The following is a 19,263-nucleotide window of genomic DNA, read 5'->3' as shown; positions in this document are numbered from 1 at the left end:
TTCAGAGGGTCCAGGGGCTTTTGTTTCCCTTGTATTTTCTGTGCACCAATAGCCTGTTCCTCTGAAATGTAATCTGGCCACAGAAGTTTTGGGCACTTTCTGTGAAGAGGGGTGTGGGGTTCCTCCCATGGAGAGACAGAAGTTCCTTGTCCTGAATTTCCCCAGTCTCTGCAGCTGGTCTTCTGATTTTGGGCCAAGACACACATTTAATGCAGCTCTGCGCTTCACAAGCTGTAAAATCTCAGCATGTACAGGTGGTTTACTCTACCTAACCTGGAGTAACTTCCTATGAGTACTCTTCATGCACATACCTGGCTACACTGGACATCTGTCTTTATGGAGGCTGTGGTGTCTCCCTCAGATTGGGTTGCCCTGGGTTAGCATGCTGTGTCACGCGTCAGGAATGAAAGGTGTTGGCAAAGCTGTGTGGAAAAGCTGGCATGGTTCCTATCCACACCTTAGGCAGCATGGGCAGCCCTCCTGTGAATTAGAACTCTCTGTTGGAGGGTAAATAAAGCTCCTTCTGTTCTTGAACAAGTGCTTTTACTTTAAAAATAACCTGTCGGTGCTCAGGACAGTGGGCTCCACCAACGCAGTAGCTGCTTTAGTGAATGGAGGCTGTTTGGTCAGCTCTGGCACTGAATGAGTTTCACTTTATAGGCCAGAGTCTGACTCTGGTACCAGGAAAATTCCATTCCTGGCTCTTGAGCCTGGAAGGGAACCTTGGCTCCTTCCTCTTGGCAGTGAGACAAGGGCTGTATTAGGGTTCTGTGTAAGGGCTTCTGTCTGAGGCCATTGCTATATCCAAACAGAGCTTTTGAGCACAAAACCAATCTTCGTGCTGAGGTCTCTCTTGCTCATTGGGAGTGAAAAGTTACCTTGAGCTTAACCAACAGCTTTGGGCGCTTCACACAGGGTGGCTTTGTTTCCCTTTTGGAGTAGACGATATGATGTGTCTGAACCTTAACCTGTTCTATTGGCTCCTGTATTTCCTGCCCCTTTCTCATCAGACACTCATGAGTATCTGACTGTAGAAACGACTTGGCAGTAAGTCAGCATGAGCTGTAGTAAGAGCCGGTAGAGCTTTGTCCAAGCAGAGGGAATAGAGGGGATTTTCCAAAAGACACTGCGCGGCTAAACCCTCCTCTGTGCCAAGTTATACGAGACACTCCTCCCTCTCTGCTACGGCACTTGAGCAATTTTAAATAACAACCATAGTCCATCCATTAATTTAAACTAGAATGATGAGGAGATTTTGATCATGCCCCTTCAGAGGAGTGTTTCCAGGTGTATATGCACTGGAGAGATGGGCTTATCCAGGGAGGCAAGTTCCACCTCCCATAAATGTGGCCACAACAACAGCTCAGCTCACTGAACATTCAGTGGTGGATGGTATCAGATATGATACTTCCAGAGAAGGTCTCAAATGTAGGCATGTACCCTTCTCCATTATGGACTCCGATGTCAGTCCTCCTTGGACCTGGGGTTCTCACTGTACATTATTGATCTCAGAAATGATGAGCTGGGATGCAGAATATAGAGAAGTTTCTCAGTATTCCAGAAATGCAAATCTTGCATTAGTCCAAGCCCCTGCCTCTATTTTGTTAAAATTTATTTTTGTGTTGTCCCCTCTTTTGGATCTTTCTCAGACATTTTGATCTTTGGCAGGTTGAGAGCTGTGCTCGGAATGGGAAATACCGTCATAAAACTCTGGGCATGGAAGAGCTGAAGGCTCTTCCAACTCCAATACCCAATCAAAACAGATTGTACCAAAATATCATTGCTCAAATAAATCAGAAGGGAGACAAGAAGCTAATTCTGAGAAAATCCATGATCAAAAGTAAATGTCACCATCTTTACTTGATTGCAGTGAGCCAAGTCTATAGCTTTCCCCCAACAAGAACTATCTTATTTATGTAAAACTTTCTTTCCCTATCAGCTTGAAGACATTGAGGTAACGGTAGCTGATCACATCCAGAGGGTTCTGAAGCCAAACTTTGGAGCAGCCTGGGACGAGGTGGGTGATGAGTTTGAAAAGGAAGAGACCTTCACTTTATCCACCATTAAAACATTGGAAGGTAAGGAAGTCTCTGACCCCCACAGAACTCCCAGCATTTCCCTGCTTGCAAGAGGCAGAGTCTGAACTCTGGCCTTTTAGAATATGTCTGCACTGCAGCAGGGAGGTGTGATTCCCAGCACAGGTAGACAGACTCGCACTAGCTCAGCTCAAGTTAGCATGCTAAAACTAGCAGCGTGGATGTTGCAGCACTAGTGGTGGCTTGGGCTAGCCGCCCAAGTCCAGGCCCCCTGGGTCTGAGCTTGGGAGGCTAGCCCAAGCCATGGCCACTGTTGCAACATCCATACTGCTAGTTTTTGCGCACTAGCTTGAGCTGAGCTAGCAAAAGTCTGGCTGCCCATGCAGGGAATCACACCTCCCAGCTGCAGTGTAGATATACCCTTAGAGCTGTGGCTCCCTATGGTCTGCTGAGGCTCCTTTGGGCCTCTAGTTCTACACTCTGAAATTGGAGTCACAGTTCAGGTCTAAGGTCCAATACAAACCTCTTTCTGAGTGAGCTTGTGACGGGCCAAATTCATCTCCGGCGTAGAATTGGATTTGTCCTGTTGTGCACGGTATTGGCCTTTGGTGACTTTTAATTTCAAAAGAAACCATGTTGGTTTGGTCATTGTTGTGATGGAAACACATCCTAAATTCTGAGTATCCTGAGCCTTTGGGGACTGGGAATGCCATATGGTGAGGAAGGGAGCACCTTGCAATGGTCTTGAGCAACACCCTTTTCAAGAAGCTGGAACATGGTTCAGCCTTAACTCTAGCTGTCCTTGCACAGGAGGAGATAGGCTGCGCCTTAGGGCCCAAGGGCAGGAAGGAGGAGTAAACCATAGAGGTACTATGAAGCTGGGGAGGAGGGATCCTTAAATGACCCCTCTTGTTCTCATCCTCGCACTCAGTTTATTAATTTTAAAGACTCTATCTGTGCCTCTTCCAAAGCCCATTGAAGTCTGTTAGGGTGCCAGCTTCTGGGGGTACTTTTATATTGGGCCCTCATCATGCAGTTTTGTGTTGCTCCCTTTAAGAGTCACTGCCTGATGGGAATTCGTCCTTAGTTTGCTGCCCCTTGTTTCTTCTCTTTGGCTATTTCTGTGCTGTCTTCCATGTCACCTCATGCCTGGAATCAGGGCCGGCTCTAGCATTTTTGCCGCCTAAGGCACCAAAAAAAAAAAAAGGCGCAATCGGCGGCAGCTCTACCGCTGCTTCTTTCTACGGCGGCAATTCAGTGGCAGGTCCTTCGCTCCGAGAGGGAGCGTCGGCCCCGCCGCCGAATTGCCGCCGAACGGCCGGACATGCCGCTCCCCTCTTCATTGGCCGCCCCAGGCACCTGCTTGCTACGCTGGTGCCTGGAGCCGGCCCTGCCTAGAATACCCTCCCTGAGCTGGTACTCAAAGCCACAACCCTCTCCTATTTTAAATCCCTCCTGAAGACCCATGTGTCCTGCAAGGCCTGAAAGAAGCTCATTGTGTCCTTCATTGTATCCACATTTATCTCCTCAAATAAGTTATACCACGGCTGTGCACTAGCCTTGTTGAATTACTGTGGAGTCATCTTGATGCTGTCCATGTCCTCCTTTCTGCTCACCTTCATGTTACCATGCACCCTTGCTGTGTCATGTACAGAATTATTATTTATGATTTGTTTTGCATTAGTGTCCAGAGATCTCTCTCAGAATCCGGGCCCCACTGAGCTGGGCCCTGTACGAACACATATGGAGGCACTGTCTGCCGTTAAGAGCCCGTTGGGGCAGAGACCATATCTCTTCTCTGTACTGGGAGGAGGGCCTTACTGTACCTTTGAACACTGTTAAAATAATGATGTTAAATAAACCCATGAAACTGACCCTCTGTTATTTCTTTTACCAGAGGCAGTCAGTAATATTGTGAAGTTCCTGGGGATGCAGCCGTGTGAGCGATCGGATAAAGTGCCAGACAACAAAAACTCTCACACATTGTACTTGGCAGGTAAACTGTTGGGATTCTCTGTCGGGATCTCTGCCCCAGCTTATGTGACACTCTTAGTGACTCTGGGGATACGCAGGGATTTGTCTGTTTTGAGACTGAACAGTAGTGCTCAGGATGTTAGCCCAACTAGTGCACAGCCTATCGCTCAGTTGCCACAGCCCCAGATAACATTCAGTCGCCTGTTCCTGTTGTGCTCCCCATCCCTTCAAATTCAGGGTAGCTGATAATGTTGGGATCAGAAGAATTACTTGGGGATAGGGATTGGGGACAAGCCCCAAGCTTGTCCCCAATCCCTTGGGATGGTTTGAATTGAGTTCAGAACCGCCCTGCATGATCTTCAGGGAGCTGTTACCTCAATCTTTGTGGGAGTCCCTGGATTTCCAGAATGAGGTGAACTGAGGAATCCTATGGGAGATGCAAGGAGGACTTGAGCAACAACTGAATGTAATTCTAGATGTTAAACTAAGATGCACACTGGATGAGCAATTGATGGTGATATCAGAAATGTCTTGATCTTCTCCCCATTTGAGTCTAAAATATAAATTTAATTTGTGTGTCCGTGGGGTTTTGAAAGATTTATACTAGTGACTAACTCATCTGGGTACCTTAATGTGCTACGGTGGGGTTTATAACTATCCAGCTGCATTGGTGATTTTTTGGACTATGTTCAGCTGATGCTCTTTGGAGAGGGGACCTTGCTCCAGCCACATGAGTATCCTTTGAATTTGATGGATGAGCTAGTGGCATTCAAGCACTTTATTCTCTTCCCTCTTCTCTTCTCTGTTCCAGGTGTGTTTCGGGGTGGCCATGACCTCTTGGTGCGTTCTCGTCTCGTCCTGACAGACACTGTAACAATGCAGGTCACAGCCCGCAGTGGAGAAGAGCTTCCTGTGGACATAATCATGGCCTCGGTTGGCTAAACTGTCTTTCTGAGACTGCACTCTGACATAAGGCCCATAAAGGGAGAATGTTCTTGGTTTTCTTGGTTCCCCTCTGTTCTGGACACTGAATTGGAATCACGTTCACTACAGCAGCTTTTTATCATTAGTAAAAAATAGGACAGTTATTTGGGTTTTTCTAAATAAAATTGTGGTGTTTTTATGCCCTGACAGGAGGTTTTAGGAAGCATTCAGTTTCACTTAAATCTATAAACCCCTCTGAAGAATCAGCCCATTTAATACCAAGTTACTGAACTCTGCAGTCTGGGGGTCCTGTGTTTCCAATGAAGCCTTATTTAACCATTCATATTATGGTAACACTATCAAACCCATTAAGTGGTCACTTGGAATCTGAAATTAGTGTGCTTTTAATTAACACTAATTTTGCTAGTATTTTTATGTCTTTAAAAGACCCTTAAAAACAGGACATGGTAAATAAATAAAATAATAAAATTCCCTCTCCTACAGGTATAGAACTTGGCTGCCTTCCACTACCATCTTCATGGAAAATGACAGGCTGATCTTCTCCCAGGGTACTTATCCCTCAACACAGTGGGCTGGGATTGGCTGTCTTGCAATTATATTCAGTCAAAGAATGGGAAATAAGTGCCTAGCTCTAGCTTTGCACAACCCTGTCAGAAGGAAATAGTCTCTGTAAAGTGCAAATCAATTAACACACTGTCTGTGTATAATTGGTTTGGCTGTTCACATTCCCCTAGTTATCAGTAACTGGTTTCTCAGTTGTTGTTAGATCCAACACTGAAAGCCTACTGTATAAGTGGTATAGGATTATGTGATTTTTGTGTGTGTAGTATCCGGAGGAAAAGTGACCAGTTAGATTTTTGAGTATGAAAGAAGCAATGTGGTGATGTGTAACATCAGACAGTGTGTAATATATCAACCAGAGCTGTTGTCATCCCTCTCTGGAGCCATCATTTTGGTTAACTTGTGAGTTTCAGTTATGCCAGATAAGGGGTAAACAGGAGAGATGTCTGTTTCTAGCACCTGTAATTGATCTTTGTTCTACTCTGCCTGTATTTTTTTATGCAAAATGTCACCATATAATGTAACATTAAACAAAATATTAAAAGATCCTGATGGAATTTAAATAATTATTTATTATTGGCCTAAAGGTGTAGCCAAAGGCATTGCACCAACTCATTCCTGCAAGACTGACCAGGCATGTGCGACTGCTTGGGATATTGTCATAGACAGTGACTGTCTTGCATGCTTTAAAGAGAGGGATTATCTAGGGTAGCACCAGTTTTTTGTCATTGCCTCTTCTGTTCACCTCTCTCACCACCCTAGGAGGGGGGAAGGGGGCTCACTATATCCCACGCTAATACTCAAGGAGTTCTCCTTACTCATCACCTTTTGCATGAGCCTCCCACTTCAGTTTTCTTCCTTTTGTTTTTAAGCAAACCTTGTCTCTCCTGGTCCTGAGCTTTGGCCACTATAGGGAAACACGTGCACCTGTGCAACCCCCGCTGCTAGCCTAAGGCTTCTGCAGCTGTCTGTCCGCTAGGAGAATGAACCCTGTCTCTCCTCTGACTAGAGTGGTCCTATTTCCCATTTCGCTGCATTTGCAGTAGCACTACGGGAATTGCAGCAAAACACAAGGCTGAGTGGGCAGCTGTCCGTGCATCCTGCAGGCACAGAAGGGAGGGCTCGGGAAGGCCTTTGCCAGAGATGTGTAGCTGACAGAAGGGCGGGGAGCCAGGAACGCTCATTCCACCAGCTCAGGCTGGCCCCCGCGCTCCGATGCGGTTGATGAAATGGCCTCACCACCTAGGCCTGACTGAGGGGTTACAAGGTGCTTGTACAGAGCGCTACTGGGGGCAGGTTCGTGGCTGTTGGGTGCATCTGGGCTGTGCCCAGAGCCCCACAGCGGAGCAAAGCTGGGGGCCTACAGCTAGAGAGCGAAGGCAGATCGAGGCACAAGCCCCCCTTCCCTCCCCACCCTGGACAGCTCCCAAACGTGGCCCCTCCCCCAGCCCTAGTGTGACCAGATTTCCGATTTTATAGGGGCAGTCCCGATAATTGGGTCTCTTTCTTATATAGGCTCCTATTACCCGTCCCCTGCCCAGCCCAGCGTGGAGCCCGGCTCTTCCGCAGCGGGTGAGCTGGGGCTGCCCCCGCGCTCACCCCCTGGGGAGCGGAGCCAGCCGGGACCAGAGGCGCGCGCGCCCCCCTCCCTCGCCAGGCCGTGGGGCAGGCCGCGTGCCAGGGGCAGAGCCTTGCGGGGCGCGGCAGCACCCCCGTCACGTGCCCATCGCCGCCCACTCACAGACGGCGGCTCGGACTCGGACCCGCCCCCGCCGGGCTGTTGGCGGCAGCAGCGGGCGGGCTGAGGTGTCGGTAACGGCCGGGTGAGTGGGACCGGGACCGGGACCGGGATCGGGACCTACCCTGGGCTGGGCGGCGGAGGAGGAGCGGCCTGTGGGAGATCGAGGCGAGCCCAATAGAAATCCACCATGGGGCCAGCGTACCCCCGGACAGCCCCCCGGCAGCTTCCCGCAGTCCCTGGGCAGGAACCCCCCCCACAGCGCTCTGCCCCCCACCGGAGACCCCCTCAGTCCCTGGGCAGGAACCCCCCCCACAGCGCTCTGCCCCCCACCGGAGACCCCCTCAGTCCCTGGGCAGGAACCCCCCCCCCAGCCCTCTGCCCCCCACCAGAGATCCCCTCAGTCCCTGGGCAGGAACCCCCACAGTCCTCTGCCCCCCACCAGAGATCCCCTCAGTCCCTGGGCAGGAACCCCCCCCACAGCGCTCTGCCCCCCACCGGAGACCCCCTCAGTCCCTGGGCAGGAACCCCCCCCCCTACAGCCCTCTGCCCCCCACCGGAGACCCCCCCAGTCCCTGGGCAGGAACCCCCCCACAGCGCTCTGCCCCCCACCAGAGATCCCCTCAGTCCCTGGGCAGGAACCCCCACAGCGCTCTGCCCCCCACCAGAGATCCCCTCAGTCCCTGGGCAGGAACTCCCCCCGCCCCACAGCGCTCTGCCCCCCACCAGAGATCCCCTCAGTCCCTGGGCAGGAACCCCCACAGCGCTCTGCCCCCCACCAGAGATCCCCTCAGTCCCTGGGCAGGAACTCCCCCCGCCCCACAGCGCTCTGCCCCCCACCAGAGATCCCCTCAGTCCCTGGGCAGGAACCCCCCCCCTACAGCCCTCTGCCCCCCACCGGAGACCCCCCCAGTCCCTGGGCAGGAACCCCCCCACAGCGCTCTGCCCCCCACCAGAGATCCCCTCAGTCCCTGGGCAGGAACCCCCACAGCGCTCTGCCCCCCACCAGAGATCCCCTCAGTCCCTGGGCAGGAAGACCCCCCCCCCCCAGCAGCATCCCACTGGAAACTCCCTCAGTCCCTGGGCAGGAACCTCCACCCCCCCCACAGCCCTCTGCCCCCCACCGGAAACCCCCTCAGTCCCTGGGCAGGAACCTCCACCCCCCCACAGCCCTCTGCCCCCCACCGGAGACCCCCTCAGTCCCTGGGCAGGAACCCCCCCCCCCACAGCCCTCTGCTCCCCACTGGAGACCCCCTCAGTCCCTGGGCGGGGAGCCCTGCACCCTTCTCCCCTGGCAGGGAGCTCTCCCAGCCCCTTTCTCCCCCACCAGGAACCCCCTACAATTCCCCCTTCCCCCACCAACAGCCCCTCTCAGTCCCCTGAGCAGAAATCCCCAACCCCCTCTCTGTCTGGGCAGGGGACCCCCTTTTCCATACTCCACCAGGCAGGCCCTCAAATCACTCTCATAGTGAAAGACCTCAGTCCAGCAACCAGTGATCCAGAGTAGCAGTTCCCACTCTCCCTTTCCCAGAGCTGTGCTGCTTGGGGCCTCCCCTGACTTCTGATTCCTGTAGATTTAAATGTATGGTTAAAGTAAATACAGGGGAACAAAGGGCTCCCCCAGCCTGTGTCCGGGGCTCTGTTTCAGTGGCTATAGTGGGCAGCAACACCAATCCATCTTATTTTTTTCCCAAGGCACCTATTCCTTCTATCTGAGCATCATGTAACAATTAAAGATAGCTTTGAGCATGTGGCCTCCCAGCCTCCCCTGCTCCACTGAGTGTTACTCAACTGCAATCCTTAGTCATCCCACTGAAAGAAGTATTAACATCATAGATGGAGGAAAAGGTTTGGGGGCATCAAGTATTAAAAAGCCCATGGAACTATGTGGTGTGTATTAAATATGACACTTGCCACTTGTTCTCTCATCTGTTCATTGTATGCTTCCTTAGATTATTAAAGTCTTAGGGCCTTTTTTTACAATATCCAGCAAACTTTTGGGCTCTGTAAATAATAAACCCCTGACACCTTGCCATAGAGTGGACAAGAGGCTGAGTCCTAGGGGAAGACATGCATGTATAGTAAATTGCTCCTTTTGTGTCCAGTGTGAAGGAGAAATGTGATCATGCTTTGTCACCTGAAGTCAGATTTGAGGCCATTGTTCCACAGTATATAATGTCTTCTTCCTTTAGGAAACTTGTGAAGAATGTGTGGGCGTACGGCCTGCGCTCTGGGAGCAGATCGCATCCGCCGGGCCTGTATGTACCGTGATAACCATGGTAGAACAAGACAACCTGAATGGAGAGATGCTGATAAATACAGCCCCTCCTACAACAAGAGTCCCCAGTCCAACAGCCCTGTGCTGGTTTCCCGACGACACTTTGAGAAGGTAACCTTCAAGCAGAACAAATTACTCAGCATGCATTATGGTGCATCGTATACAATGACTAGTAGTTTGAAGGGGGGTAACTGTATATTTCACAACTGTACTTGACCAATTTGGTATAAACGTCTTTATATTTTGGAGTATCACAGTTTGCAGCCTCTTCAAGACTTAGTAGTTTAGTTTTAGTTCTGTATCTCCAGACTCCTACTGCTAGTATGTGCTTTGCAGGAATTCATACTGACATTTCAGGCTTTTCAGTACACATGCTTGCCATATTAATAGTTCCGTATGTGTTCCCACTTCTACAGTAAAAAGGTGTTTTAAATTCTGCTGAAATGTCAGGAATTAGTTATTTATTACAACTGCTTAGATCTGTAGAACCAGAAATGTTTAAAGGTGAAATTTAAAAATATTAACACTTTCTCATCAATACACCTGCACAGCATTTGAAAACTACTTCCTCCTTTACTTTTCTGCTTAAATACTATACTTAAAATTCCACAATTCTCCTGCAATAGCTGATGAGATCACAAAGAAGAAAAAGATAGTGCTTGAAACATATCTATTTATTATTTGTATTACTGTAGTGCTTAGGAGCCCCATTTATGGACTAGGACCCCATTATGCTAGGCGCTATACAAACATAAAACAAAAAAGATTGTCCCTGTCTCAATGAGCTTACAATCAATGTGTAAGACCAGAGACAACAGATGGATGTAGGCAGACTGACGGAGGAGTACAAGGAAACAATGAGATGGTATTGGTATTGGTCAGTATGATAGGTAGTGGTCTCAAGCATACCAGCAACCTAACTATTAACACAGGCAAACATCTGATCATCCAGTCATCTTTATTAAACTACTTTCCATGCTTATTCACTATTTGGGGACAGTGTGACACACTGTATTTACAATGTTGACGCAGAAACAATTGGATTTGTGCTTTTCTTTGCTGCTTTCTGTTCTGCTTGTAGGCTTGAAAGGTTTTACAAAACTGAAGGCCAATAGAAATGTTTCTGTGTAGTTTTGTTCATTGGGAACTTTTTTTAACAAACCATTTCCCTGTGGTATTAGCCACCCAAACATTGCAGCTTTTGGCTAGCACCTGAGAATCAGAAAGTGAATTTGACTAGAAGCAGAAGTGAAACCCACAGTCTGTTTCCATTGTCAAAGCTGAGAAAAAATGCAAAAATGTGAACAGTGAAAGTAAGTTAGACTTTAAAAATGCTCAGATTATTAAAACAAAGTTATTGTTTGTAACGTTTGTAAGATTGTTTTTAAATAAAAAAATATAAGGAACCTAACAGTGTCCTTTTATAATTATTCACTGCATTGGGGAAGGCCCTAAGATGACTATGTTGCTGGGACTTTTTTTAGTAGGACAGAATGTATACTATGCTTAGAGTAGAAGATCCCTGAATAGTAGTAGTTAAATACAAATTGCAAATTTACTATTATACGCAAATATTGTATTATATAGTGAATGTTCCTTATAACCAATGGGGTTTATATTTTTTTTGAAAAATAGCCTTATTGCATATTGCTGGGTCTGAAAATTAATCCCTTGCATATTTTCAATGACTTTCTCAGAGGAGTAATAATTACTGATTACTTTTGAATCATTTTTCGGTTGCAGTCACGTATCAGCACAGAGTGTATTCTCATACCCATACAAAACAGAAGTGATAGAATTGCAAAGAAAAGTAACTAGCAGAACAGCAACAAAAAGTTTCTTTCTTGTCAGAAAGTAACCTTTCTTCGTAAAATATAAGATGTTACTTTAATAAGTTATCTGTAAGCTCCTCTTTTCTTGTTAGGCTCTCTGCCACTAGTTGTAGTGAGTGAGTTTGCTGGGATCTGTTTGTAGTCTCCACTATATAATGGAGAAGGCAGAGAGCTACAATATGCGCTGATTACTTTGTAATTTGCTGTCTGCTCCTGTCTTGCGTGTACTGGCATGAGGTGCTTTTCTATTTTCTGTGACAGGATGCTGACTCTTCTGAGCGTGTCATCGCGGCTATGCGCTGGGGGCTGGTCCCAGCCTGGTTTAGAGAAGCTGACCCTTCCAAAATGCAGTATAAAACATCCAACTGTCGCAGCGATACCATGATGGAGAAACTCTCCTACAAGGTAAGTTTACAATATTACTGCATTTAATGAGTCTTGAGAGAAGGAAGATTTTATAATCATCAGCTCCTAGCAGTGCTACTAATGACTTGTAAACTAGAGATCTAAACCTCTTCCTAACAAGAATTGGACACCACCACCCTGTTGCACAGAAAATAAATCCTTCTGAATGACACATTGTAAAACCTAGCATCTCAGTTTCATTGAAATAGAAGAACCCAACAAACGATAGCTTTTCGCATGCTGTATTTGACCAAGTGGCTTTCAGATAACCCACTGTTTGGTTCAAGTACAGTTCAGACTGGAGAAAACAAAGGCATTGGTTCTATAAAAAGAAAGCTTTGGGAATGGGAATAAAATACTACTTGAAATTAATAAAAAGCTTGTCTGTTAAGCCAATTGAGCAGCAGCACAAAGAGCTCCGTAGGTAGACTTATCCTGCCCCCCCTCAGCCGGAAGGTGGGTGTACTGTTTGGTGGGAGTCTATAAAAGGGGGTTCTGTCGTGCTCTAAATTATGGAAGGTGAGAACATGAAGGATTATTTTGTCTTACTGCTCATAACCTTCAGTGAAATAGAGACTTTCAGAATTACCCTGAGTATTACTTGCAGAACACCTACAACTTAATTTTGGTGTGGGGTGGGGACTTAGGTGCCTATCTCCCATTGATATTAATAAAAGGGAGTAGACGGAGTGCCCATTACTATAGTGACATATTTTAAACTAAATCAAACTTCCTAAATGAGTCGGAATAGAATGACTAGATTTCCATTTTGTGCTAGTGTGGAGTATTCATGCTGCCACCACCATGTATTAATGCATTTTAATTCTTAGGTGGTTAGGGGACACTACTAGATTACTATGTATAAGACACATATACAGTAATTAACTACATAATAAGGCTCTAACTTCCTCAAGAGCTTTTAGTGGTGGCATAAACTCTGATAGCAGAGCATAGTTTTATGTGAGCAGAACCCCAGTGTGGATCTACAGCTTTTATGTCTATGCTTTTTAGGATCAGTTATAGAATACGAAAAGGGTTATAAAGAAATGTGTTCCCTATACTTCAGCCATGGCCTTGTCCTCCCCTCCTTCTCCCACCCCAACAAACATGTTTCTTTTATTTTAATACCTCCCAAGCTGCCATCTTCTTTGATTTGTGACATGGTCAAATCTTCTCTTCCCAAAGGGACCTCTGATAAAGGGCAGACGCTGTGTAGTGCTGGCAGATGGATTCTATGAATGGCAGCAGCACAATGGAAAGAAGCAGCCCTATTTCATTTACTTCCCACAGCCCAAGCAAGAAATGGTACTGGATTCTCAGCAACAATGTTGTTCTAATACTCAGCAGTGCAATATAGCACTTTTTGGTTGGAAAAGGCTTTAGAAATATTAATTAGTTGTCACTTCTCCTGAAGAAAAACTATTTATTTTGTAAATTCCTGCTCACTCCAGCTGTGTTCGTGATTGAGGTTCAGGCATAGGATATTGGAGACAGTGCAGCTTGATTGTGTGGTGAGGCCTAACTTCCAGGCAGGTGGAAAGAGGGCTTTGGCGGTGATGGAAGATGTCCCGCAGTCACGTAGTCATCCCCTATATATTAAAGTCCTGAAATGCAGAAAGATTAACTTCTCTTGTGTTTGTGTTTGTACACCCAAAGCTGCAGTCTGTGCATGGCCTTTTGATCTACAGTGTGCTTCCCATCACTGTTCTAATGTGGGGCTTGATCCTGAGAAGTGCTGAGCACAAAGTGCTCCCATTGAAGTCAATGGCCCTTGCTAAAATTTCACAGAACAGAGTTCTGAATAATCTCAGACACTCTTCTCGGCCTGTTGTGCTTTCTCCCCTTGTTATTTATTTTTTCATGGAAATGTAATCTGTTATATGAAATATCTTATCTGCTACTGTTGCTTATCCTTTCTCTCCTGTGACCTCACAATAATTTCCAAAGTAACAGTTTACAATGCACAGGTGGAGGATATTGACTTTGAGGGGGGAAAAGTATCAATGTAAGATGATGCTCCTAATAAAGTTTTTGGGTAAACATCCCTAGAAATAGAGAATAGTAATTAAAATAGCAAATGAGGCATGGGTAGCTGAACTACACCGGTTTTTAGTGTTTTCTGTGAGGTATCAGATAGCCTTTAAATATCTTTGTATTGAAATTACCTAGCATAGGAAGGAGGTTAGGAAAGATTGTGATCATTCTGTATCTTTCTTTTCCAGGCAGATGGGAAAGATGATGATGAAGAGTGGAAAGGCTGGAGGTTACTCACCATGGCTGGGATTTTTGATTGCTGGGAGCCCCCTGATGGAGGGGATGCATTGTACACCTACACCATCATCACAGTAGATGCTTCTAAAGGCTTAAGTGATATCCATAACAGGCAAGTGAGAATGACTGGCTGTGGCTGGTAGAGTTCAGGATGGCAGAGATTAGTGGGGAGTGTGTGGCAGAAAACCTTCCCTTTACTTCTGTGCTGTGTGGAGCAGGTAGTGTGACTGTATTCCCCTACATACATAGCCTTGGTGGCCAAGAACACACAGGCCAGAAATTCTTCCATGCTTTGTCTACCTGATCCCTTTAGAGAAGTACATTAGAACATTACTGACTTGTTTCAGGTCACTGAATCTTGCTCTTGCCATAAATCACAGTGTTTGGCCCCTTGCTGGTAGCAATAAGAATTAAATTGCTCATAGGGCTGCCTAGTGATTGACAGACCCTTTGCCTTCTCTGGGGAAGCAGGCTGCTTTGGTGAAATTAGCACACTGTTTGCCTCACAGAAAAACATTGTATTGCTTAGTTCTTTCCCCACGGCTTCAGAAATGAGGTCTGTGTGCCTTCTAGCCATTTCTTAACATGATAATAGTTATTGCCAACACAGTTAATCCCCAGATAGCTGGAATCTGGATTATGTTAATTCTGGATCTTTGTTTGGCTTTCACCCAAATCACTCAGTCCTGCGACATGGCGGATAAGTTGTGTCTCTCTACGTGGTCTTAAGATTTCTGCATCTCCTCCCATGTTTAGGATGCCAGCTATCCTGGATGGGGATGAGGCCATCAGGAAATGGTTGGACTTTACAGAGGTATCAACACAGGAAGCCCTTAGGCTCATCCACTCCACAGAGAACATTGCTTTCCACCCGGTTTCCACTATAGTAAACAACTCCAGAAACAATACACCAGAATGCCTCGTTCCCATTGGGTTGGGACCACAGACGGTGAGATCTGATGGTTGACACAAATCAGACTTCCCTACGATAATACTGTTTAATAATAATAAATAGAATTGTACTTTGTCCTCTGTCTAACTGGGGGTTCCACTGCTCTTTCCAAACATTAATGAATTAATCATGCCTGTGAGGTAGATAATTTATACCCATTTCCATATATGCATAGATTGTTCAGGCTGGAAGTGCCTTTTGCAGAGGAGAAAATGGAGGGCCGGATTTAGGGGCAGGTGACTCAGGTGACCGCCTGGGGTGCTGGGCTTAGGGGGCAGCAGGCTCGGGGGGTGCTGTTTTTGTTAATAGCGACAAAAGGAAAAATAGAATGTTTGAAGTAAAATATAAATACAGATTACAGATCCTAGGCATGCAAATTTATCATCTTATATGACAGGATAAATCATGCATCAAAGTTGTGAAATGGGCTACGAATGCAATAAAAATAAGATACTCAAAAGTTTAACAAATGGGGGGAGGCCACTCCATAGAATATAAGAGAATAAATCACATGTTTTGTTAGCTGTTCATTAGGGGCTGGCAGCTCACTCAGCGCCTGAGGATGAGAGGTAGATTATGCCATATAAGATGCTTGAGCTACCCCTTCTAACTGATTCAGGATGGCTCTGAGAAACTCCCAAATCAGGGAGTGTTATTTACTCCTTCTCATAACACAAGAACTAGGGGTCACCAAATGAAATTAATAGGCAGCAGTTTAGAACAAACAAAAGGAAGTATTTTTTCCACACAACACACAGCCAACCTGTGGAACTCCTTGTCAGAGGATGTTGTGAAGGCCAAGTCTATAACAGGGTTCAAAAAAGAACTAGATAAGTTCATGGTGGATAGGTCCATCAATGGCTATTAGCCAGGATGGATAGGGATGGTGTCCTTAGCCTCTGTTCATTAGAAGCTGGGAATAGGCGACAGGATGGATCACTTGGTGATTACCTGTTCTGTTCATTCCCTCTGGGGCACCTGGCATTGGCCATTGTCGGAAGACAGGATATTGGGCTAGATGGACCTTTGGTCTGACCCAGTATGGCTGTTTTTATGTTCCCAAAGGCAGCCATCCATCCCCAGTTGGAGAGAGGGTCACTGCAGTGAAGGCCCCTCAAGGATTCCCATTCCTTTTCCTGCTCTTCCAGAAATAAACCATGTTGTAAAGTCTCAGGATCACTCTGCTTAATATGGTATATTCTTTCCTGAATGGCATTTAGGATTAATCTGACTGGGACTTCCATGGGGACCTTCTGCAAGGCTGTGTAACTGTAGGGAGTGATGCTGCTGCTGCACCTTCCCCATTCTGAAACTGGACCCAGCTCATTGACTTGGTACCCATGTGGGCATTTTCCGATGTGCCTTGAATATATGACCAGCTATTTCTGCAGTTCTTGTTTTTCTTATTGTAATTTGTCCTCCCAGGAAACCAAAGTCAGCACTAGCAGCAAAATGATGTTGGACTGGGTGAAAAACAAGTCTCCCAAGAAAGAGGAAGATGATTTGCCCAGATGGTCCAGCCAGTTCGTCCAAATCACTGCACCCAAGAGAACCAGTGCAGGCTTAATGCACCAGTGGCTGAAGAAGGAAGAAGGGGATCCTTGTGCAAAGAAGCCTAAAACTCAATGGACTGACTTTCAGTTCTGAGTTCCTAAGTAGATGCAGCGTGTTAGCCTGTTAGATCCTGCAGACTGGTAGTGAGACTCCTGTGACTTTGTTGCATTGAGCATTTAAACATGATCTCTAGCACTGATGTGATTTTGTAGCTTGTTGCCCTTCTCTCCTGAATCAGTAAATCATCAGCACAAGCAGTGTTTGTTTTTTAAAACTTTCTTTCTTGTCTTCCATTAGCAGGGACATAGATTTAATGTGCAATGCTCACCTCCCATCAACTTTTTCACTGCAGCCTAGTGGTTGGCACTGACTTGCCTTGGGAACATTTATGAATCAGATACATGTGTGAGAGGCACTAAAACCCAATCCATGCTCTTCCCATTGGATGAAGAACAGAAAAACTGCATGGAATTCTTTCCTGCAGTGGTATTCAGCTGGTTCTCCTTTGTGTTAATTCTCCTATATAGTGTCTGTTCTATACAGATTATTTTGGACACTTTTGATGTTTTGATGCTTGAGAACTTCTGAGGCTGAAAAAATGAACAAAAGAACCTATGTTAAACTGGTATTTAAATCAGAGACAGAGCCCCATTTTCCAAGGCCAGGAAATTCTGGGCTAACACTGCCTTGCTTTGTGTCAGTTCAGCAACATGTATGGGCCTCTGCATACGGGTTCCAGAACAGTGGGATCCTGATGTCATATGTGGAAAGGAGGATGTTCAGCATCCTGGAAGCAAGTGCCATGGGTACAGGTGCCTTTTAAAACTGAGGGAGCATTCTATTGTGGAAATGGGGAGGGTGTGTGTGTGTGTAAGAATAAGAGAGAAATGCCTTGTTAAGTCAGTTTTGCTGGTGAAAGTAAAAAGTGGCCTTACCTTTAAATCCTTTTCCATGCTCATTGTCCCATTTCTGACAGGCTGACCTGCCTTTAAGGAGTCTGTGCGCTATTGTCAAGGTCTGCTTTGAAAACCATTCTCCAGTGGTGGTATAATATGGAAGACTCTAGAAATATCCCCTCAAATTTCCCACTGTTGCTACCACTGGTGGTAGCAATGGAAATTATAATGTAGGCATGAATCAATATTTTAACCATGACACAATGGTAAAATGGCAGCATATTGTCTACACCAGACCTCACGCTGACAGTAGCAACACTGGTAAATTTAAAGAGAAAAAAGTCCTGATGTTCAGAAGTACTGAGTGCCCACAGCTCCAAATGAAGTCAATAGAAGATGCAGGTACTCAGTATCACTGAAAAACCAGCTTTAATGTGTTGGCATGACCTTAGAGAGCAAGTTCCTGGGAATTACTGGGTTTAATCTGTCTCCTGTGGCAGCCATAACTCCTAGCTTTATTATTTTTTGTGGGGAGTTGTGTGGGAAAACTTGTCTTGGCCATAATGTTTGTGCAATCTTTTTATTAATAGGATTTTAAGATTTAGAGAGTATTTTCTGAATTCTTGATCCAGAGAGGGAACAATCACTCTTTTGAGTAGGTAGATCACTGGATTGTCACTAAAGTATATTTTTTTGTCTTTGGGCTGGGACTTGAACAAACAGTGAGAGTCAAATGTTAGAGCAAAGCCCTTAGCATGTGGGAGCTCTCTGGAGAGCATCACTTGTTTGTATTTGAAGTAGTAGTTTGTAGAAAATAAAAAGCAATCAGTTGGCTTGTTGTGATGTGTCCTTGTGTGAGTCTGTCTCTCTGTACTTGTTATCAATCCATACTCATCCATTCCACAAGCAATGTGAATAATGTGTCTTCCTCACCCTTGGGAAAAGAGCGACTTCACAGAGTATAGTGAGCTGTAAGACTTTTGGCTGGATAAAGTTCCTGAAGAGGTAAGAGTTTATTTACAAATTAAAATATTCTCAGAAGGCAGATTGATGGCTCCACTCAGAATTGCTTTGTTCTAAGGGAGCTCCACAGATGCTTCTTAGCCGCTGTGGAGAGTCTTGGGGGATGGGCAGTTGAGCAGCAGCCCTTGGAGTTTCGAATAGGAGTGTGGTGAGATACAGTACCATTAAAACAGGGAGAACCAAATCCAGGCTGCAAGGAAGTGAGTTATTTTAAAAGTATCAAACTGTATCCAAGATATATGAGAATCTTACGGTAACCCGTTACATTACATTCATTGGGAAATGCTCCATTGAGCCCCATTTCTGACACCTTTGAGGAGCTAGGGAATGTCTCCTGCTAGCTGATCAGTAGTTTGGGTGGATTTAGTGTTTCCCCTTGTCTATGCTTAATGTAAACTAGCCAGAAACAGTTTTGCAGTCTATTTCCCTATCATTGCCATCATTAATCTCTCAAGACAAAATAATTTATTATCTAATTTCAGTCCCATTCCAGACTGGAAGAATCAGAGGGCTTGTTTCAGGGACCACAAATCTGTTGCCTCAACACCATCTATGTGCTTCAGCAAGCAACATGCAGAAAGTGAGAAATAGATTTCTTCCTCTGCCAAGTAATCATTTTCTAGACAGAATGATTTTGCTGTCCTTCTTCAGTGCATTGGCTGTAAACAGCAACCATTACAGAACCATTACAAAAAGTCACAAGCGTGCATATAATAATTGTTTTAAAACTACCTGCTGCTACTAATGGAGGGAGGTATGAGGTGAATACAGACCTGGCAATCAGGAATACCTGAATTC

General features: G+C 45.9%; 2 protein-coding genes across 3 annotated transcripts in view; both read left to right on the top strand.

The window, feature by feature from the left end:
- The window catches only part of COPG1 (COPI coat complex subunit gamma 1), a 35,431-nt gene extending 29,368 nt beyond the window's left edge, over nucleotides 1-6,063 (top strand). For both annotated transcript variants that reach the window (XM_054033755.1, XM_054033754.1), the window contains exons 22-24: nucleotides 1,940-2,078; nucleotides 3,934-4,032; nucleotides 4,822-6,063. In XM_054033755.1, the coding sequence (XP_053889730.1) occupies nucleotides 1,940-2,078; nucleotides 3,934-4,032; nucleotides 4,822-4,952 (369 nt within the window). In that variant the 3' untranslated portion in view covers nucleotides 4,953-6,063. The remainder of the gene's footprint in view (nucleotides 1-1,939; nucleotides 2,079-3,933; nucleotides 4,033-4,821) is intronic.
- A 1,142-nt stretch (nucleotides 6,064-7,205) lies between these two features.
- HMCES (5-hydroxymethylcytosine binding, ES cell specific) lies at nucleotides 7,206-18,281 on the top strand. The gene is made up of 7 exons (XM_054035182.1): nucleotides 7,206-7,339; nucleotides 9,447-9,643; nucleotides 11,626-11,769; nucleotides 12,955-13,074; nucleotides 13,992-14,152; nucleotides 14,797-14,989; nucleotides 16,418-18,281. The coding sequence occupies exons 2-7, from the start codon at nucleotides 9,461-9,463 to the stop codon at nucleotides 16,637-16,639; spliced, it is 1,023 nt and encodes a 340-aa protein (XP_053891157.1). The 5' UTR covers nucleotides 7,206-7,339; nucleotides 9,447-9,460; the 3' UTR covers nucleotides 16,640-18,281.
- Nucleotides 18,282-19,263: the final 982 nt, after the last annotated feature.

This window comes from Malaclemys terrapin, chromosome 7 (assembly GCF_027887155.1).
Source record: "Malaclemys terrapin pileata isolate rMalTer1 chromosome 7, rMalTer1.hap1, whole genome shotgun sequence".
Lineage (NCBI taxonomy): Eukaryota > Metazoa > Chordata > Testudines > Emydidae > Malaclemys > Malaclemys terrapin.
Note: the sequence above shows the minus strand (reverse complement) of the source record. Positions and strands in the feature narration are given on the sequence as shown.